Below are 22712 nucleotides of genomic sequence, written 5' to 3'. Positions count from 1 at the left end.
GGAGGACAAATTCCCATGATTTCCTTTACTAAAAGACTGCCATCAGCCTTCAAACTTCAGAAATACCATAAATGATTACACATATTACAAAGATGTTTTATAAAGCAACATTATAAAGTTATGTCAGTGGGCAAAGATGGCCAACCTGTATAATAGAATCATAGAATCATTTAGGTTGGAAAACATCTTCTAGGTCTTCAAGTCCAACCATTAACCCAACACCACCAAGTCCACCACTATCCCATGTCCCTAAGAGCCTCATCTATGCACTTTTTAAACCCCTCCAGGGATGCCCTGGGCAGCCTGTTCCAGTGCCCAACAACCTTGTGCAGAAATTTTTCCTGATATCCAATCTAACCCCTACCCTGTGCAACATATCAGAACTTGGACTTAAAACACAAACTGAAGATAAACTGCAGACTCAAGATAAAACCAGCAAAGCCAGCTCAGTGCAACTAGTGCAGTGCTGGATGACTGAGCTTCTTTTTATAGAGTAGTGCAAGGTAAAGGACGCATACTTGCTCTTAAGGACTATTGAGTCATCTGGTGGCATCACTTCAATAGGAATGACAACCACATTAAAGAAAAAAAACCCAATATTTTAAACAAAATACTCTTTTATTAGAGTATTTTTGATTAAACACACAGAACTTAGATTGTTATTTAAAACCTTTTATCATTCAAAGTTTTTCCCCTCTAGAAGGATGGTAACTCTATCTCAGTGCATATTATATGGAAGGACCATATCTCTCAAGTGTCAAGGCCATGGAACAGAGCAAAACTGCACGTACCCGGTGTGCAAGTAAAAGTAGGTAACACTGTAATGCAATTAACATACAAAAAAATGCACCACAAATACATACACAGTCAGCTCTATGGGCAGTGATCTAGAAAGTAGCATCACATTGAGCAGCAGGCTTAGCAGCACAGGAATGAAAAAGAAAACAGTTTCTGACACACACACACAAAAAAAAAAAAAAAGAGTTGGTAAGAGATCAAAAGAATTTGTAAAAGTCCTGAGTGTTCCTCTTTCTCAAGGGCTGTGCAACACTGCACATCTAGCCGCAGGTTTGGAAGATTTTCCAAAGCATCCGTTGTGCTGGGGACGGGAATGCAGGAATCTCTCTGAAAAAGGTGATGAAACTAATTATTCTACAGCCCTCGCGTACCTGCAAAGGTCACCACTGCAGGCAGCCTGGCAAAGCACTTACAGCTGAAAGACCATCTGCTATAGACCAGCTTCTGTGCTGGGGTCTTGGCAACTGTTTGTTCCTCTACCAGCACAGATAAAATGGATCAATTTTACACACAGGATGACATCAGCAAAGCAGCGTGTGTGGGTAGCAACCTCCCTGCTGCCCCTACCTTCTGGTGTAAGTTCCTTAAGTGTTTCACATAACTACTGTCACTGACTTCAAATATTCAAGCTTTATACTCTGTTTACATCTGTGCACAAATACTACAACTAAGACCTGCAATTCCGTGCCTTTCATACTGCTCCACTGCTAAGAAAGATGCAAGCAATCATCAGCTTCTAATTATGCACAGGAAGTTTCCTAGACTTTTCATAAAGAGTTGAACAAAAATATAGTCTAGAATTATGTCTGGTCAAGTTCATCACTGCACATGATACACTCACACCTGGTTAAGTGGCACTCACCAACCATCCCATGATGGAATGTCTAACAGCAGATTTCTTTAAATGTAAAATTCAGACAATTAAGAGGTATGCAGCAAACTTGTCTTAGCTATTTGAAGCTACACGTGCAATCTTACATAACACAAACTACAGTTACAGACATAACATTAAATCTTACTAACTGATAAGAACTTAAAAAGTCAGTGAAATCAGTTCAGCCGGTAACCTCCAAAAAAGTCATGCCTCAACTGCTTTGTGTTAAGGGGAAAAAAAATTCTTAAGCAAGTGTAACAGTTTTAATCTACATTTGAAAAGCTGATTTATTTTATATATATATATATATATACACACTATGTATAAAATAAATTAAAAAGGGCAGGGAGGAAATAGCTTTGTATATGCTTCAAATTAACACAGACCAGTAGTTCCATAAATGAACATTTTACCATCTTTGTGGTAAAAAGCTGACACAAAAGTTCAAAATCATACAATACTTATAAATAGAGTTCAAAAGATTTTTCTAAAAAATTGAATTTAAACATCATTTTCCCTTCCCCTACAATACAATTTAGTTTTGTTTGTCATAGCATCAATACATTTACAGTGTATTTTAATGTCACATCCACACAAGAATTGATAACAAAGCAAGTAAAAGTGCTAGCGGTGTTAAAATTTAGGACTTCTCCCAGTAACTCTACCTGCTCCTCAGCCTTCCCCTGAAATGAAGGCTATCAACATTCACCACCCAGTTTTAGATAAGGGCAAAAGAAAAATTTGCAACTGGTACTCCTGATTATGCACAGGAAGTTTCCTAGACTTTTCATAAAGAGTTGAACAAAAATATAGTCTAGAATTATGTCTGGTCAAGTTCATCACTGCACATGATACACTCACACCTGGTTAAGTGGCACTCACCAACCATCCCATGATGGAATGTCTAACAGCAGATTTCTTTAAATGTAAAATTCAGACAATTGAGAGGTATGCACCAGTTTTAGATAAGGGCAAAAGAAAAATTTGCAACTGGTACTCCCCACCTTGCCTTGCCTCTGCTACAATACAGCAACAATCTTTTTATCTGGTAAGTGACAATGGTGGTGCCCAATCATATACTTCAGTTCAGCTTGTATATAATTTAATCACCATATTAAAAAAGTTACTTTGAAACATGGTATTAACACTTAAAAAACAAAAACAAAAAACAAAAAACCACCACTTTAAATCTTCTTTGAAACCACGTTTAAATGTTCTTGTTCTGGATTTAAAGCTTCACATAAACACTGAACAGAAGGATAACAATTTTGAACCAAGAGAGCACCTAAAAAACATACCATAGGTAAAAATGAAATCAATCATCTCTCCATTTCAGAAAAATGTAGAAACCCTGTCAGCAACAGTAGTACACTCATAACATACAAGGTGAAAAAGAACATCTAGAATACTCAAGAGGCTTTGCTACGCTACTTCTCTTTATTGCCCATTCTCTCCTTTGTATGGATGGCCACTGCATGGTAAGATGCCTGTGATAGTTCTCTTCCTTTCACCACTGCTGCCAGCTGAAGTCATCATTGCTGCCAAAGACCAAGAAAAATCCTAGGATCGTGGCAAAGATGACTGTATTCCCCGTAAGAACAAGTGCACACGCGCCCCAGTAAATCTGTGAACAAAGGGAATCTAGTTAGAAACATTTTGAACTGAATACTGACAAAAGAAAAGGTAACATCTTAATGTCACACTACAGACAAAGTTCAGCAACAGGTCCATGGTGCAAGAAGGTGATATCTCATTATTTGTTGTTAGGCCAAGAAGTCTGAGTTTACCCCCTCAAAAAAAATCACCCAACGCACTGTTAGCCAAGCAGCTCTGCAAGTTTCTTCTGGCTGTGTTCAAAGTGCCAGCTAGCGGGCACAGTTGCTTTTCTATAACATCCAAAAATAGTAAAGCAAGGCTAGACAACAGCATCAAACTTATCTGCAGCCCAGCTATAGTTGCTAATCATGCTATAGGACTTCTTTAAACAGACGTTTAAGGATGCAGGCCTTCAAAATGCTGGCAGACATCCGAGTATGAAAAAAGGGGGTAAATGTTTTCCAAGGAGAAGTGGATTGCTCAAAGTGTGGCACATTCAAATGGACCAGCTTAGCGGCTCTTGTCTAGAGATTTTAGGAAGGTGGGCTCCATGTTTTTCACTTAGTAGTACTCTCTGAAATTCACACAAACAAGGTCAGCTTTTAAAGGATTTTAGTGAGAAGCCATATACCAGAAACAACATAATGACAACTCAGAAGTTTAAAAATAACCAACATCATTTACAACGAGTACAAAACCACATTGTTTATTCATGTTTCTTTAGCCCAACTATTCCACAAGTTGCCTTCAAAGTATTCTATGCGCTTTTATATTTGGTTACTTGCCTGTTAAGTTTTCACACTATTTTCTATCTCGTTTTCTCTGCATTGCTTATAGGCTGTTGGGATTTATTCCATGACCACAAGAAACAATTAGCAATCACAACATTCTGCCATGCTTCCCTTTCCAGTAGTTTGTATTGCCAAAAGAACTTTTATTCTGCTTCCACTGCATGCATCTTAAGTATATATTTATAAAAGTTGCTTAATGCAAGAGAGCTTAGCCCTCACTATAAAAACAAAAAGAACAAAGTTTTCTATACAAAACAAAAAAATATCATAAATGGAAATATTACTAACCAGTTCTGCTCTCGCAAACACTATTGGTAGCCCAAATGCTGAGACAACAATGCCTGTTGTAAGAAATATTGCTAGCTCCTTGCAGGCATTACTTGTAGCATCTGTGTCATCTACTAATCTTCTTGCTATGCAGTATGGGATAGGAGAAAGGATGTAAAAAAACAGAACAAACAGTGGCCAGTACTGGCTGAAAAAGAAAGAAGAGAAGTTAACTTTTAACTTGATTTACTTCCTGTTCTTCATAAAATCAGTGCCTGGCATTTTCCCCATCTAGCATCCACGCGCCCAGCCAAAGCAAATGCTTTGCTTTGGAACAAGCTGACATTAATCCAACAGACAACATTTGTGAGCGGCTTCAGCTGACCTCAGCAGTGGCAGCAGAGAGCTCCTTAACAGGATATTCATAAAGCAAGATTTCACTAAGCAAGCCTAAATCTAACACCACCTCACAAGATGAGCTTAACTCTTGAAGTTTAACCTGTCAGTTTTACTCAAGAATTGCCGAGATATCTTTGTAGACCCCTCATGTCATTTTGGCCACAAGTTTCAGCACACATACATGGAACAGAGTATTCTTCTCAGCCAATACTCAGATTTTTTTTTAGTCTGAACATAACTAACAAAAACCTACAAAAATTACACTATCATATTGACAACATTTATTTTATTGCTATATTTCTCAGACACCCCGATACAGCTGCACATTGTTTCAATGAATTTTTATTGCATTGTTGGACAGGTGACTGTGTAATGATCTCCCCTCCTAAGGGTTTCTGTCACCAGCCCTGGTTTTGTAACAAAAAAGAGCTGGCATAAGAAAGCCACTCATACATGTAGAAAAATGCAATTCGCAACCACTAATACAAGAGCTATCAACATTATATTTTATATATATTTAACATTAAATAATTTGATTTAAAATACTTTCTGTAAAGTCAGCAGTTGCTTCATAGCTCCTGGAAACAAAGAGACAGGAATGAAGACACTGGAAGGACAGGTAGCAGCTGCAATTACTCCAGATGCTACATTACCAGGTGTGCTACACAGTCGAGGGTCCACCCAAAAGCCACCAACAGCCCAGTCACCACCAAGTAGCCAAAGAAAATGCACACACCTCCCTCACAATTGATACTTGCTGTCTGCATCAGGAGATGCTACTTGCTTATCAGCCACAGAGGGACAATACTGGAGAAGTATTAGGAAAATGCATTCTTTAACAGTTTGCATCCAGGCCTAGTAATTTAGCTTTTATTGCCTTCAGTTTTATGCTGAAATAATTAACTCCTGGTTGGCCTTTTTTCCCACCACAATCTTTTGAAGCCACACACACAAGAAAGGCAAAAACCCAAACCCTTCCTACACACAGAGGACTTATCAGTCCATAATTATGAAAGCCAAACTACTCTGAAGTAACAGACACGCAAAAAGAAAGCACAAGAAGAGAATGCACATTACTTGTACTGGGGAAGGGCACATCCAAGCATCAGGAACATCAGACCGACTGCTCCCCCAAAGGACAGGCTGATCAGGGCTACAAGGAGAACACAAACCGGCAGCAGATAAAGGTACCAACACATCGTGTAAAACACCCACCACAAGCTCCACATAGCGCGGCCGAAGCTCCGCCACAGTGAGAGCCCCCGGGCGGGACGGGCCACTGTCCCCGGGGCGGCAGAGCTCGCCGGGGAGCGGCAGGGCGGCAGCCCCGCGGGACGCTCCGCTTCTCATAGCAGCCCCGGCAGAGCGGGGCCCGCCTGGTGCCGCGTCCCCCCGCCCGAGAAGGGCCGCACAGCCCCTTACCAGCCCGCCTCCCTATGAGGGCCTCTCGCGGGGGTGCGGCTTCACCAGCAGCCGCAGGGCCTCCGTCAGGCGGCGGTGCGCTCGGCGCTGCGCAGACCCCCCAGGGGAGCGGGCCGGGCCTCCCCACCGCCGCTATCAACGCAACCGCTCCGCCACTGCCTCCCCGCGCACCTTTGATGCCGGCCATGGCGCCGCCCGTCCCGCGAGCCGCACAGGCGGAGTGCCACGCGCCGGGAAGCGGAACTGCCGCACGCCAGAGGCCAGCCCCAGGACACGAGCACGCATGCGCCGAACTCGTCCCGCCCGCTAAACTCGCCGCTCCGGCCACGTGACGCGCGGTACGTGATGCGCACGTGAAGGACCCACGGCGTCAGCTCCGCCCCCTTCCCGGAGCGCGGGAAGCTGTGCGCCGTCACTGGAAGCAATGAACCCTCCCGCCGCGCGCCGCTCCCACGCTGCCCATTGGCCCTGCTGGCTACTAGGGCGGGGCTTCAGGGCGGCTCCGTAGTGCGCATGCTCTTCTTCAGGCCCCGTTTACTCTGGTAGGCTTAGCCAATGAGAGGCCGCTTCTTAAGAAGAGGATTGACTCAGCCTAGGGCTGTCATGGCGGCTGTGAGGGTGTCCGTGCTTTTCCTGCTTCTCCTCTGCGCTGCTGCGGGCCCCGCGCGGGCCTGGGACCAGCCGGGTGAGACCCATGGGGCTGGGGTTGCCTCCCTGAGGCCCTCATGGCTGGAGGAGCCTCGAGCCCCTCAGCTGTCTCTCCCGTCACCGAGGTGGGGGCACGGCCGAGCGGTTTGCGGCGGCCGAGGGGGCGCGCCGGTGCCCGCGCCAGGGAGGCGTTTTGGTTTGGGCTGCCTTTCAATCGGCGTGCGCCGCAGCAGTGGTCCTGCTGCGTGGTTAGTGGCGGTTATGTACTCTGGGGGGAACGGCCCAGAGCCCTCTCCAAGGAAATGGGAAACCGCCGCGTTCCCCTCGGCCCGTCTGGTGCTTCTTAAGGCTTGAAGGGCGCTCCTGCAGCCTTTGTATTGGCGGTATTTTCCTGCAAGGAGGCCCCTGTGTCTGGACGAACACTGACCCTTGTACTGCCTGTTGCAGGGAGGGTCTTGCTGCGGGAGGTGCAGGCGCTCACTCTCCGCCGAGGGCAGTTTACGGCGTCCCGGCGGACACCGGCTGTCCCGCAGCTGCAGTGCACGGGAGGCACTGCAGGGTGTTCCCGCGTCCCTGAGGTGGTTCAGTGTTACAACAAAGGCTGGGATGGCTATGATGTACAGGTAACCGTTTAAAACTTGTTATATTGTTAAACGTGTGATGAAATAATCCCTTTGACTTGGTAACTTCTGAAGGAGAAAAGAGTAAAGGGCTGGGTGACAGTTCAGTTTGCTTTTTGTTAGAGGACCTTTAACAAAGCTTCAACTAAATACTTCTGGGGGTTGGGTTTTCTATAACCTACTGTAAGTATGTATTTAAACTATCCCTTAAGGTTCTAATGTAAAAAACACTGTATAGCAAACCTTAATTGTTTTTAATTAAAATGTTGCTTGAGTTTATAAAATCAAACTTTTGTGAACTCTTGAGGATGCTCTTGCTTTCGTATCACTGTGTGGATTTCCCATTTTTAGACTAGAAAGGGCTAAAAATATTTGCATCACTTCAGTGCTACCTTGTAAAAAACAAAATTCAGACTTACATTACTTCCTCTTGCACGTTAGTATGCCAGTGGATAGTAATGTATTTCTGTTTTGTTAGCCGTTACCTATGCTTCTGCCAATAGACTAACCAGGAATCAAGGCTGAAGATAATTGTTAAAGCTGATACAGTGTTGTAAAAGTGCGGACAAATTTAAATTGGCAGTTGATACTGCTGTCCTGAATAATTATGTTAGAAATTTATTTTTTTTTTCTCCAAGACATGTCACTTGTAGTTGGGGTGATACCTAAGTTCAGATACTTCAATGAAACGTGTGACTGAGAAATCTGCAAATATTCAACTACAGAATCACAATCTGATTGTTAAGTGTTGTATTTGAATTCTTAATGATGTCTGTCCCAAATTTTTTATTTCTGTGTGAATATAAATGGAATCAGGTACACTGGGTTCCAGGTTTCAGTGTTATATTTTTATAACTGCCATCCAGTTTACATGGGACAGGTGTTTGTTAAGTAGCGTTCGCACAGGGTACAGGTTATTTTTAGAAGTATTCATATACCTAAAGAAGGGATACTTGAAAAGAAGGGGTACTTCTGTTCAGTGAGGAAACACAAAATCAGCTTTATCTCAGAGTGTATTTGGGGAAGCAGACAGTTGTTTTTATCTCTGGAGCAGCAGGTTTTATTTTGTGTTGTGTTTATTTTTTCAGTGGCAGTGCAAAGCAGACTTGGAAAATACCTACCGTTTTGGACAAATTGAAGTAAGCTGTGAAGGCTACGATTATCCAGATGATCCCTACATCTTAAGAGGCTCCTGTAGTTTGCTCTTCAGGCTGGAGCTGACTGAGGAAGGTGAAAGGAAAGTGAAGAACTATGGAAGCTTTGTCTCTAGCTATTATCAGTTATGGAAGGATACTTCGGATTCTGGTGCTGGAGCAATTGTTATAATTGTTCTCCTGGTTCTTGCTTTTGGAGTGTACAAGCTCTTCCTCAGTAACCAGCAGCCTCAGCGGAGTTTTGGTGACAGTGATGGATTCACTAGACCGTTCTGGCAGAGCCAGCAGGCACCACCTCCTCCTGGTTTTAAATCCAGCTTCACAGGTAGGGCTCAAAGCCATTTATAGTACTCAAAAGAGCAAGCAGGATTGTGCTGTTTTGTCTGTGGTGAGTCCAGGTGTGATAGACTTAAAACCAGTGTGCTGGCAGTTGACTGTGCTGAAGTGGCTGCAGAGCCTGCAGCCAGCTTTGCATGCTGTTCTTTGTTCAAAAGTGAAAATAAGAACTTAGTTTCCCACAGGCTCTCAGGGCAGGCTGTGCAGCAAGCTGCCATTTGAACCACTGAAAATCCATGTTCCCATGCTCTGCAAGCCTTCCTTTCATACTCTGTGAAACAGGACAATTGTGACAGGGAAGAATAATTTTCATAAGTAATCTGGAAGAGAGAATAGTCTCACACAGGCAGAAACAAAATTATGCCAAGGAAGCACTTTGAAACTTCACAGAAGAGTCTTTCAGCTGTTGAGCTACCTGACCCCTGATTTCATTCACAAAGAGTTGCTGGAGTTGAGTATCATGTACCACTCCTCTGTTTAATAAGTCCTTCAGTGTAGTCCCAGCGGTTGAAAGATGTGGTTCCCAGAGCAGAGAACAGTGTGAGCTACCATAAAAGTGCAGCACCTGAATCTCCTGTGGTGCCTTTCATCTCAAGTTGGAAATTGAATAAGCGGTGACAAGGCTGCTGCTGGGAAAAGATTCTCTTTCTTTTCCCAGAAAACTGATGTCTTTTCTTTTGTCACTTCCTGAGTGGTCATAGTGTGTAAAGGAAATAAACATTACTCATCTGGTGTCTGACCAACACATTTGACCCTCTGAACATGTGAGTTGCTCACAGCGCGGGAATTCAAATTACATTCTGACAAATTGTATGATCTCTCTTTTTTCTTTTTTTTTTCTTTTTTTTTCTTTTTTTTTGTGAGATGGAGAAGGGGTTTTATCAAGTAAATAAATAGCAAGGACTAAATTTACTTAGTCAAAAGCTTAAATTTTAGTAATGCTCGTTAATGCTTTTGTCCAGGTTTGCTCAAGCCACTTGGCCAACAGAGGGTGCCAATATAACTGTTTTGGATACCCTTGTGCAGGGCATGTGCAGCAGCAGCAGCTTTCAGATGTACCTGCAGCAGAGAATTAAAAGGATTCTGCTTCTGTATTACTAGTGGCTTTGCAAATTGGTTTCCATATTTCACACTTCAGTCTGTCTTATGCTGCGTGTGCATCCATGACCTTGTGTGGACATGCCACTTGCCACTGGTGTTATTATGGTAGTTATTAAGAGCCTCGGTCATGACACAGGGCTCTGTCGTACTGGGTATAGGCAAAACAGAGTGAAGAATTACTTTTTTTTTTTTTCTGTACTGACTGTTCCTTTCCAATTAATTGCACCAATGCATTTTTTCATTGTAGGAGTCTGAAATCTAGCAAGGGTAGGGCCTTGAAAATACGTTTTCCTAATCATTACTGAAAACTGAGGCACTTAAAATGCACATTGGGAGCTATATAAGGCTTAATTTATGCCATTTTTAATAACAAGTCTCAATGATCTCTCCTTATATTTTGAACAATCAGGAGGAAAACATCTTGAATGTGGGGCCAGCCTGAAAATATTAAGTGTTATGCTACTTCATGCATTTAGTATCTGCCTTAAATTTTGGCAGCAGAGCAAAAGCATATCTCTGTGTATTTCCACATGTTCCAGGAACATGTTAGTCTTCAAAAATCTGGACAGTAATGAAAAGTAATGTTGTTCACTTACTGCTGTTAATATTTAATTTGCCTCATTTTAAATCTCCTTAACATGTAGAATATGTACTGTGAAACTTGTTTAGCTAGCCTGTCTTCATTAAATTCTACTTTTTCTTGTTAGTGGTTTGACATGATCCTTAATGTTTACTCTAGATATTTCAACAAAAAAATGACTCAGTTTTCTGAGTCAGCGTTCAGCCATGCTGCTTTTGAAAAAATGAATTGGTTCATCTCCCTGAATAACATCATTTTTACAGTAAATTAAGTATTTTTTTTTCTTCCAAATCAGCATGGTTTAATGGGTATATCGTCTCAATGAGAGTTTGTTTCTCCCAATGCATTAATGCATTAAAAATGAAATTCAACATCAAATCCAATGTAGACTTCAACTAGTTATTTAAATTATTTTATCTTCAGCGACTTCAAACAATTCACACCAGTTTGAGGACAAACCAGGCCCTGTATAACTTTTACACACAAAATCTGTGGTCCACTTTAAGTGGGCATGTTTCAGGAAACCCTAATGTTATCTTCAGTCCTTTCCTTTTATGTTTCTTTATGTGTTAAACCTGTGGTTGAGCTTATCCTTGCATCATGTTTTTCTCTAGATCAGAAAATGATTCTGCTTTGGATCTGCATTTTCTCATTTTATTTCTAAATAGAAGATATTTGGTTCTGAGTCAGAATGTCAGGTTATGCAGGTCATGTGTAAAAAATCTACAATTTTTCTTCCCCCACAACCCACTTGATAGGCTTGCAGTTTCACCAGGCTATTTGTCAAGCTTGGTGACTCATGCATAACAAAAACTTTGCAATGTGATTGCAGTTAGCATGTCTTTTGATAACAAATACCAGACTAGGATTACCAAAAACAATATAAAATAATGTTAGTCATTAGACTGAGCCACTGTTACTCAAACTGTGCAGCTGTTCTGAGTAAGATTAGCAGCAGTGTATTTCAGTGGTTAGTTCACTCTTTGGTCTTATTAACTTGATTTCTGTTGCGGCATCTGTTTCTGGCTTGCTGTGTAATTTTAAGTAGATTGTTTGTTATTTCTTTTTCTATTTTTAATCTAAAGTACTTTTTGCTATGTTTTGCAAACATCAGAGCTGTGAAATTGTGTGGAAGTTAATTTTTAACCTAAAACTCTTAACATTAGCATTTGTTCCCATATGATTTTTTGCTTTCTGAACTGTAAAGCCTTTCAAGTTAAGCTTGATCAAGAATCTACTGATATCAGGAATTTATTGTCTGATTTTCCATTATCTTTAACAGGGGAGAGTCCTGTTGCAACAGCTAGCTGAGGATTAGGTGCCACTAACTAATATGTTTTCCATTTTCATTTCAAGAAGGCAATGGCTTTGGGACTTATTCCCATCATGGAACCAGTTCAGGGCCAGGATTTTGGACTGGATTAGGAGCAGGAGGCTTGCTGGGCTACTTGGCTGGCAGTCACAGGTAAAATATGCACAGTGACAGATTTTAAGCATTATGTTGGTGCAAAAGGAGTTGTGGTTTTTGAATTGTTGAAATTAGCCATTTGCTATTGGGATACATTCTTAAAAGTGGTTATGTTATACATCACTTTAATGCAGTTTTCTCACTTGTTTTTTTTGCTACTGACTTATTTGTTGTTTATTTTATACTTATTTTAGACTAAATAAAGGAACTAGCTTCCTAACTTGGGCTTCTTTTCTTTTAGAAGTCTTTGGTCCTCTATGATTTTTTTCCAGCTGTTTGAAATTATGTGCCTGAAAATGCTGGTGCCAAAAAGTGTAAGATATATAGCTATTTGTAAATTTTACAGCACAACATTCCATATCTATAGAAGCAAGTAATTCAAATCAGTGAGTCAAAGGTCAGGATATGTTAGTCTTAGTGATACAACCTTTTCTAAAGAGTTAACAGAACAGAAGGATGTTTTGTTTTGTCTTACATGGTTGGGATGTAGGTGTTGCCAAAATGTATTTGAGCTTCAGATGTCAAATCTACTTTCTTGTCTGATAGAGTCTAAGGTCAGAATTTTGGAGGGAAAAAATTTCTCATTTGCTGTTGTTAGAATTGCTTATCCTGAAGAACGAGGTTTAACTTCCTTTTGGAAGTCTACAGACATCATTATGACAACATTGGATCTCCTTTCTCGCAGCATGTTAATTACATTAAATAGGGAGATTTCCAGTTTTGAAACAACTGCCTGCTTACAGTTTTCCCTCAGAGACACACTCCTCTTGTTGTTTGGCATGGTAATTCCTTAGTTTTTCATAAGGGCACTAATGAAGCCTTCCTTCTACTCTTTCTCATTAGAGCACAGTCACGTTCTCCGTATTATGGTATGTGGACAGATCCCACAGCTGCACCTCTAGTGAGTGGGCAGTCAAGCAATTCCACACAAGGCAGCAGTTTAGGAACAAGAACCGCTTCTGGTAAGGCAAAAGAGCAAGTGTTCTTTATTTTACTACTTGGTACAGGTGGGCATGTAACAACGTACCTTATTTTTATTTCCTATGGAAGCAGGAGAGCATTGTGGGGCATGAAACTCCCCAGAGACGTACAGTGGGCATGGTACCACCAGTATTGGGTTTGTCTCCATCTACAAAGTGCATTAGTTTAAGGCTTTCCCCTTTGATGTGTCCTACACATGCTCTTCTCTTTGTATGGAGCAGGTTGCCTAATCTGCAAGAATAGAATATTTTTTCAGGCCAGTCAGCTCAACAGTTGTTCGCTGTTCTACTTTATGTGAATATGTTTAAGTCACCTCATATACCACCTTTAACCTTTTTAGAACTGGGGAGAGCCCAGTGGAAAGGATGTGGTAAAACTGACACTTTTTTTTTTTTTCCTTTGCAGGCTTTGGGGGCACAAAACGAAGATGAAGTCCATGATGTTACTATATATGAGTGATTGACCTAAACCTTCTTGTGTGTTAGCACTTTGGTTTTTTTAGTAGTATGCTTCAGAAGTGGATATGAGAAGAGGTGTGGAGGACTAAGCAAAGAATTCCTCTCTTTCCCCAGGGAAATGTAGACTCTTACTCTTGTTTAGGGTGTTACAGGTGCTGGAACATCCACTATTTTACAACAGAAGCTTCTCATAAGATCCAAAATAAACTCATCCGAGTTAAGAAGAACGAGGTTACAGTGCCTATATGTCTGTCTATGCTTGAGGGATTATGGCAATGGTAACCTTGCTAGATTTTCAAAGCAAGTAGCTTATTCGTGTTCTGGGCAGTTCCATTTAATCCAGAATTTCTGAGGTTTTGTTTTGTTTTGTTTTGTTTTTTTTCTTGGTAGTTCAGCATCTAAAAGGCCTCGTGTGGAATCCACCTGATATTTAAGGGGTGCTGCTCATCAAAACTACTTTTGTTTGTCTTTGTAAAATTCATGTGAACGTTACTGTAAGTGCAATCGGCTACTCAGATGGATGTTGGGGTTTTTACTTAGTGGAAAAGGACAAAACAAGAGAGAGACTAACATTAATATAATGTTTGTATCTGTGCTATGTGACTATTGGAGCCAAAATTTGCAGATCTGAGGACGCTTTATGTTTTAGGATTTATGCAAGTGGCTGTGCAAACCTGGGGAATTTTGTGTATAAATTATGAAAAATAAAATAACCTGAAATGAGACAAGGTAATCCTTCTCTAATTGGACCTTTTCTTGGAAGACTGAAGTCATTTAAATTCAGGTGGCTATGGACACTTTGCCCTCATAGCATCTCCAGACTTCTATTTTAATGGTGGATGTTAGGAATGCTCTGAAAACTTCTGATGTGAATGGTCTGTCCTGCTAGATGACCTGTCCAGGACAAAGTAAACCAAAGGTTCTCATTGCAAAAGGGAAGGGGGCATTCTTAATCCAAAGCTGGTAGTATCTCTAGAATGTAGCAGGCCCTGGAACTAAGCAGAAAAGGAAATTTTTAATTTTAAATGGGACGGGGTGTCAATTTGGGATTGATATCTAATGGGATGTCAACTTTCCCAAATGTACGTTTAAAAACAAAATATTGTCAAAGAGTGGGGAGCAGAGAGGCCTTGTTTTGTTTTGTGGTGATATTTTGGGGCTCTGAGAAGTGTCACATAGTTCTTGTGTGATTTGCTGTGACCTGCGAGAGGCATTGTTGAAAAAACAGAAATGTCTCAGGATTGTGGGGGAGGAGAGAGGGGAAAGTGAAAAATGGGCTGGTTGACCACCAGCTTTTATCCAGAGGCTGTCCTAATACAGCTTAGAGGTATGTGGATGTGCACAGCTTTTCCATGGTGTCAACAAGAAGTCAACAAAACCTACCAAAAAAAGTGTAGAACTTGTGCTGAAAATGTGAAAATCTTGATAAAATTGGTAGCTTGAGGATAAAGTAGTTGTTTGCTTCTCAGAACCACCTGAGGATTGGAGGGGGAAACACCTTCATTAATAGCCTGCTTGATCAACCTAGAAAGCAGAGAAATGACAAAGACTGTAACTGTTGGCCTGTTAGGAAGTCTTACCTTTTATGAGGAAAAGCATGTGATAAATCTTATATTTTTGACTAAACATAGCAAAATCATGTATTTTAAATGTGGAGTTTTTACTTATTTCGAAGTGTATTCAAGTTGAAACTTGTCAGAGTCAATACTTTCTTTACCAACTAAGTACATAACAATGAAACTGGATTTTTGCTATCTGGGTGGTTCGAAGCTGAACTTTGCTCTCAAATTATAATGTGTTAAGAAATGTTTTGAACAATGTTTTAACTTGTATTTATCGTTTCTGCATGGAATGTGATTTGATGCATAAACCTGATGAATTACCGTAGTTTTGGAATCTCTTTGTAGGATATTTTTCCCCCTTCCCTTTGATAAAATAAAGAAATAAATGAATAACGAGTATTTTTGTCTTTAAAGCACAACCTTGAGGCCTGCAGGGATGGCACTCTGTTTTTCAAGTTTGGCAGTGTCTCATCATCAACTTCCAAGGTGGTGTAATAACAGCCGTTACCCCCAGATGCAGAGCTGGTAAGCTGTATATTTTATTTCAACAAAATAAAATGGTACTGGGAATAGTGTTTCCTGTATTGAATTTTCAATAACAAAATACTGAACCATGTAAGGAATTGAAGGATTTCTTGTAACTTGGAGTTTCACATCTGAGTCTGCAGAACAGCTCTATTATGGTGGTGAGTTCCTGGTTTTACAAGGTCATTAGCTGAAACTTTCAAAAGAAGTTACAACCGCTGCTGCTGTTCCTGGTTGTGGATACAGCAAAACTCAACCCTGCAACAGCAGCTGACAAATCTGCTGCTTATGAAGCGTCATTGCTGAACAGAGACATGACCCACAGATGAGGCAGTTCAACTTCTCGGCAGTGTAATGCAGGGATAGATTGAGGCTTGCAAATTCCGGTATCAAAGTTTCCTTGATCAAAGATCAAGGATGTTGGTAAGGCTCCTGGAGGAAAATAACTTGTGGAGGGCAGCTTAGAGCTCATACTTGTGAGAGACCTTGAGCTTCCTTCCTGAACATCTGATCTGGAAGATCTGAGTCTTCCTTTTTGCTCCTGGACAGGGTTTTGGCAACATCTTCACAGCAACTTCATAGTTGCAAGGGATATGTAAATGTTTAAACTGTTAAATGCTGTTGTAGGGTAACTGCAATTCTACTTGGCACCATGGACTAGTTCTGCTTATACTCTGATATGGCTTACATCCTCACACAAAGCTAAAGCTCATTGCAGGAACGAATCTCCTGTTTTTACAGCTGACTTCCCCTGAAGCATGTGATGAAAGAATAAAAGATGAACAGAGATAAGCTTTCTCTATGCCAGTCTGTCTTGTGACTCAGCTCCCAGGTCAGATCTTGGCTGGCTCTGCAGACTGTCATGCTATGAAGCTTGCTTTTTTCTCTGGGTGCAAGGTGTGTGTTAGACTTACTAGCCAGGTGAGATGGTATGTTTTGTTTTGGTGTTTGGCATTGTGGAGTTTTTTAATATATATATATTTTTTTTTTTTCTATCATCACTGTTTTATATCCCTATGTTCTAAAAGGCAAATTAAGCCAGGCAGCACGATTTCCAGTACTAGGAGTTGTTGCACAGAAAAATTGCCAGAATAAAGTAGCAAGCGATACTTGCCTGCACAGTCATCTAAAAGCCGCAAATGCAGTATTTGTATGCAGACTGTCCACTTAGCATCAACTGCAAGTGTTGTATTTCTCCCTCTTTAGTAAAGCAAATTGATGTTAGTTTTTAATGTTTTCAGAGTACCTATCAACCAGTAATTCTGGTACAGAAACAGCCCAGCTGCCTCCAAACTAAACTATATGAGCAAAGCCACCACCAAAAAAAAAAACCCTTCCCAAACCCCTCTCCTGGAGATTCAGTCTGTACCAATAGACAGTACTATTCTCTCATTTTGTGTGCTGAAATTTATTGTCAGATCCCTTGTTCTCCTTCCATACCTATTGGGGCTGTTCAGGGTTAAGTGCTGTCTGGAAGGGGCTCCAAATCCCTCAGCATATTCTGCTGAAATGTTCTTCTGCAGCTGATTCTCTTGCTTTCCCAATACTGTGTCCAACTACAGTGGTTTTAGCTTTCAGACTTCTCCCTTTCTATTGCAGCTGTGTTTTGCCACTGCTAATGAAAATAATCAGCAGGCTCCTTTTGTGGCCTGTATTTCTTATCTCCCACTGTCTTATAGTTCTCTCTGTTCTTGCTGAGTGTCAATGTTTTTTTCAGTAAGGAAGTGACAAGCACTTGCAAAAAGTACATTGAGCTAGGAATGGCTGGAGTAGATTGAGATGAAGTCAAGGGAGCAAACTGTCAGGCTGCAAATTGACCTCTTTGGGCTGGATGTCTGTGAAAATAACTTTTTTCAATCTTTTGCCCAAGAAGCATTTTTGTCAAGGATGCAGCATTTGCAGCTGGGGGCTGGAGCAGACTGGTGAACTGGCAGCATGGAGGAGACCTGAAAACATCCTCTCTGTCCTACCTTAGCAATGACTAAGACTTGTGTAAGCAGGAAGCTGGCCTAGCATGTGCTCATTTAGCTGCTCTGCAGGCATGCCATTGCAAATCCTCCAGGTAGATGTATGTTTACAGTTATCAGCTGCTTCTGAAAATGCCACAAGGCTAGTGCCAAGCACAAGAAAGGGGACTTGGTTCTGCACCTGTGTTTCTTTCCCACTGCAGTGTGTCTTGGAATGACCTGAGAAGGCCAGAAATGGAAAGAGCGGTGAGCAAGCATGATAAAGGGCAGCAAGTTTACACATGCACTAGCAAAGCCAGGGTTGCAGGTGGAGCCTTTGCCCTGCTATGTCTTTTCTGTTTGCTGTTCTCACACAGCAGCAGGAAATACTAGGTGGCTCTCAGTTGTATCAGCTTTTTTTACTGGGCTTGAAAGTTTCATACTGCATCCCTAAAGAAGTCCTAAGGGCAATTATTAGTGATACACAGTGACACCTTTTGCTCTCAGGACCGTCTCAGGCCAATTCAGTCTTGAAACTTCAGTCCACTGTGAAGCTGTGTGGAGAAAAATCGCTGTCAGCTTAAAGACCAGGTTCTCTTGAATTATCACACAGAGAATTTTTGCTCATTTACTGGATTTGCCTTGACTTCCCTTGCCCTTGGGTTCCTGGTCCCTGCTAGTCATCTTCTGTAGGTCTCCTGTGTCCTTGTTATCAGCATGTGGGTATTTATTGAGGCAGCACTGGAATTTCCAGCAATCTTTTGCTGCTGATGAGTAATGGGAGTTACTAATCTCCCAGTCAACTCCTGTAGTAATTTTCCTGTCATTTAGCAGCTGCAAATGCATCACATCTGCTTAAATGAGCAGAAGACAATTATGGGTGAGGGGAAAAAAGAGAAAATGAAAAAGCATAATGAATGTTGGAGCTGAAGCAAATAAAATAAAATGTTGGAGGTGAAGCAACTTTGCAGAGCTGACCTTCATCCTGGGAATACTTTGTTTACATTGTTTTCCCAGGAGGAGGAGTACTTTATTCTTGCTGTGGATTTGAATAATATCACCAGTGTTTCTGCACCACTCCAGCAAGAGTGGGAGACTTAGAACTCTAACAGACTTGACATTCAATAAAGTCAGACCTCTTTGAGGCTCTCTGTGGTTTGATACACAGCTTCCCAAGAATTGGTAGCAGGAACAAGTGAAGTTACCTCAGTGCAGAAGTTCATGTGGTTGTAAGCTTAGACAGAAACAAACTGATCTGTGCTGTTTCTGAAATTGAGGTCAAAATCAAAGTAGGCTGAAACATCTCAGAAAGTTATGTCTTTGCTTTTGGGTCAAGGAGATGTTATTCAACACAAATTGTCATCTGCTGCTGACACCTGCTGTCAGGAGTAAAGTGCTGTTTTTCTTATGTAGGCAAATTGCATGTCTTCATTGTGACTATAAGAAAGCCAGCCAGGCCCCCGGGTCACAAGGCAGTGGGACTGGACTCTTGGCAAGCTTGGTCTGTTAATTCTACATGCTCTCCTTCATAACAGGTGGAAGGATTTATTTCCTTTTTAACAAGAAGCTGGGGATTAGGCTGTAACTAAGTGAATGTGTATAAAACTGAAACAGAACAAACGTAAGCAATGAGAGGAAGACCACATTTGAATCAAGTAATCCAGTTGTACCCGAGATATTAATACATTCCCTTTGAATCAGCTAATCCAGCTGCTAAAGAGAAATTAGGGTTTGGACAGATACTTCTACATTGCAAAGCTGCTTTGGGCATAAGGGAGAAACAGAACTTTCTGCAGCAGCTGAGGGAGAAACAACACAAACCATCTCTGACAGCATTCACATGGGGAGAGCAAGGAGTCCCAAACAGGAGCCAGTGAGCGTTTCTAGCCTGATCGTGCTACTGAGGCATCTGTTCCTCTCCAGTCTTTGTTTGCTTATGCACCTGAGAGGCCTCATGAAGCAATGAGTGCTACCACTTAGCCTCAGCTTGGCAGACCTCCAAGCCAAGAGGCTGTGGGTGCAGGAACATTGTATTTGACCTTTGGACAGCATGGCAGGAGAGGCCCAGAAGGACAGCTGAGCTGCAGGAATGTTTCATGCCCTGGAATGACAAATGAAGGAAAGGTAAGGAATGGTCAGCAACAGAGAGCTTTGAAAATAGATGTAGGATGCTCTGGTGAAGCCAGCTGACATACTGGAGAGTGTTGTTGTGCACTGTGGTTGCAGCACTCTAAAGGAGCTGCATCCCCCAGCCTGCATGTGGCTTCTGAAGACAGTGCGTGCATTCAGCTGCTGTGTCCAGCAGTCCTGGCTCTTCTCTTCCTCTCTTCCCAAATGTATGGCCTAACTACACATTTTCACAATCTTGCCAGCTAAGACACACATGCATCTCAAAATACAAGCCCTCTGGTTTATGAAACTCCTTACTCCAGCATGTTTAAAAGGCCAGAAACAAACATGAGATGGAAAGGATTAGGCAATTTTTCAGAAAGTCAACACATTAGTGATTGATCCATTGTTTGATTTCTGGGTCAAAAATCCCCAGATCTTTAATTCCAGAAGCAGAAGGGGTTAATGGTGCCCATCAGTCAGGATACTGGGTAGGCAGAGCTTTCCTTGGGGGCAGAATGACAGCTCCTACATCCTTACCTATGAGGACCAGTCACCTGGCACAGCCTCCTAGTACAGAAAGGTAATGCTAGCTGAAAAGCACTTTTCCCTATACAGTGTACTCCAATTCTGCAAACAGCGTACCTGTAATTGCACTAGTGCTTTTGCTGGTGCAGGTGAAAGGAAAGAAGATCATGGGTATTTTGTATTCCTGTCCCAATAGATGTTCTTGGCAGAACGTTTAAATGTAGACCAAACTTCATAAGAAAGTTACAATAGTTGTCACCCCCTTATTCAGCATCGCTGTTAGACCAATGATATAAACACACACTTGCCCTTACTGCATTCAAACCTTTGTGCCTTCACACTTTGCAGCCAAGACTGCTAAACAACTTAATTTTTCAAAGATCTGGACGAGGGCAGGTAACATTATTACCTGTCTTCTTGGAAAGTCTGTGCACAAGACATTAATGTCAAGATTTAGATGATGAAATAAAATCCACGTTATTCCATCTCAATGAGTGGCTTGATTTCCCACTGAAATCAGGAGAAAAGGTAGAGTCAACATTTTTACTGAACAAAAAGCTAATTATTAAATACTTCATTTGCTTTTCAAGAGATGGAGCTGTAGTCTGTGCTACATTGCAGTGGCCACATAATGTCTAGATCTACAGAACATAGATCTTAAGATCTCATAGATCTTGACAAATAAAATGTCACTACACTAGTTCACGTTTCCACCCAAGACAGGGATGTTGCAGGAGCCTCTTTTAGCCATAGCAGTCTGCTTTTATAAGCCAGGTGAGAACTGTAGGAAGGAGAAATATCTTTTATTAGCATGAAACAGAGCTTGCATTTTGCTTTTTCCTCACTATTTTTCTTCAATTAGCTTTTCCAGTGTACTTTTTCCCATTAAATTTGCCTTGCTACTGAAGGTCACCGAACTGAAATGACAACTGCATCTATCCCAGAGGAGATGTCGGAGTGGGCTGGCTGGCAAGGGGAGAGTTAACAGGACTGGCATGATTTTCCTATTCTGCAGTAGTGGCTGAGGGCCCCAGTCCAGACCGGGAGAAGAAACCGATGGTGGTGGGCACTATATCCTCCCAGCAAAACACAATCCTAGTACTGCTGGGTCCCCAGACAAAAGGCTGGGGGCAGGGATTGCCCTGCGGGGATGGGTGGGATGCGGTTTTTCCGGTTTCTGTCTCACTTTGTGGGCAGAGTTTTGTTAGTCCGAGATGAGCTGCAGAGATACTCTGTACAACCCCATGTTCTTTCTAAAGAAAAACGTGAACAGGGAGACATTGATAACTGGGGTTTGAGATTGGACTGACCTCCTAGGTCAATCGACAAAGTGAGAGCTGTTATTGAGAACTATCATTTTGGGTTGTTTTGTTTTTTCCCTGGTGAAAAAAAAAAAAAATTAAAAAAAAAAACAAAAACCAAAACAAAACAAAAACAAAAAAAACCCACACCAACATAGAAAAGATGCTTTCTCGGCTCTGAGCACTGAATTTTCAATATTTAAAAAAAAAAAATGTTAGGCCTTGCTCAAATCTGGGCATTAGCTAGTATTATACTGGTGTGGCTGCATCAGTGAAAACTGTTGAAACTATGCTACAGCCCCACGATTTGCCCTGGGACCAGAAAGGCAAAAACACCGGTGGAGGCTTTGTCCAGCCGGTAAATAGGTGTCCTGCCCTATGCGGCTTTCCCAGCACTGAAAGCCTCAGCATCACCAGGAGTTTAGCATTTGAAAAAGCCTGTAAAACTCCAGGGAAGCGTACAGAAAGCGTGCTTGGGGAAATGCTCATGCACTTCCCTGATTCCCAGGGATTATTTCAGGCTGGTGAAACAATATTTCTGTTGACTGAACAATTACTGGAGGCGAAGTGGAAAGGACACGTAGTTTGTGTGTTTGTTTAGGCTATGTTTTAATTTTTTTTTTCCCCCACTGTACTTGCACTGGTGCAAACAACAGAGGCTGGAGAGCTGGGCTGGAGTGAGCAGTGACTTGAACTGATAGAATGAGATTGCATCTTCATGTCTTCTGGAAAAAAGACTGTGCACTGAAGCAGGTGGCAAACGCGATTTCACTGCATCTCTGCTTCTAATGCTGGATGTGTTTCAGTTTTACCACATGATTTAGGGCACCCTCCTCTCACTACTGTCCAATCTCTGACCCCTTTTGTCTGCTACTGGAAAGGTACAGCTCTTCCAGAGAGTCCAGCTGGGCTTTAAATACTGCCTGGTTATCAGAGGGCGAGCTTGTGCTTGCAGCAGGTGTGAGAACAGGCAGCGGGTTCTGTGCTGGGGAAGATACAGCAAAACCTCAGTGAAGGAGGGAATGGAGGAAGAACGTGCTTAATTAAAGACGGGCTGAACATCCCAAATGTGTTCGGCTGAGTGACACTTGCAAGCCAGCAGGCATAGGAAGCCTGGTGAGAAGCAGGAGTGGGAGGATTGTGGGTTAAACCCAGAGGTGTTTAGGAAAGTTAGGCAGAATTTCTGAACCTGAGGTGAATAAACCAGACTCTTCCCAGCAGGAGAGTTATTGAAAGCAGATGTGCATC

General features: G+C 41.9%; 2 protein-coding genes across 3 annotated transcripts; one reads left to right on the top strand and one right to left on the bottom strand.

Annotated features, from left to right (window-relative positions):
• Positions 1 to 761: 761 nt before the first annotated feature.
• Positions 762 to 6457, bottom strand: LEPROTL1 (leptin receptor overlapping transcript like 1). The gene is made up of 4 exons (XM_080344440.1): positions 6319 to 6457; positions 5803 to 5878; positions 4348 to 4534; positions 762 to 3296 (listed from the first exon to the last, which is right to left on the bottom strand). The coding sequence occupies exons 1-4, from the start codon at positions 6332 to 6334 to the stop codon at positions 3180 to 3182; spliced, it is 396 nt and encodes a 131-aa protein (XP_080200566.1). The 5' UTR covers positions 6335 to 6457; the 3' UTR covers positions 762 to 3179.
• A 280-nt stretch (positions 6458 to 6737) lies between these two features.
• SARAF (store-operated calcium entry associated regulatory factor) lies at positions 6738 to 15480 on the top strand. 2 transcript variants are annotated; one of them, XM_080344366.1, is made up of 6 exons: positions 6738 to 6832; positions 7243 to 7418; positions 8504 to 8894; positions 11946 to 12051; positions 12898 to 13016; positions 13441 to 15480. In XM_080344366.1, the coding sequence occupies exons 1-6, from the start codon at positions 6751 to 6753 to the stop codon at positions 13464 to 13466; spliced, it is 900 nt and encodes a 299-aa protein (XP_080200492.1). In that variant the 5' UTR covers positions 6738 to 6750; the 3' UTR covers positions 13467 to 15480. The 2 variants fall into 2 exon arrangements, with proteins under 2 accessions (XP_080200492.1, XP_080200491.1); XM_080344365.1 differs by having other exon boundaries at positions 11943 to 12051.
• Positions 15481 to 22712: the final 7232 nt, after the last annotated feature.

This window comes from Nesoenas mayeri (genome assembly GCF_963082525.1).
Source record: "Nesoenas mayeri genome assembly, chromosome: 4".
NCBI classification, from domain to species: Eukaryota; Metazoa; Chordata; class Aves; order Columbiformes; family Columbidae; genus Nesoenas; species Nesoenas mayeri.
Note: the sequence above shows the minus strand (reverse complement) of the source record. Positions and strands in the feature narration are given on the sequence as shown.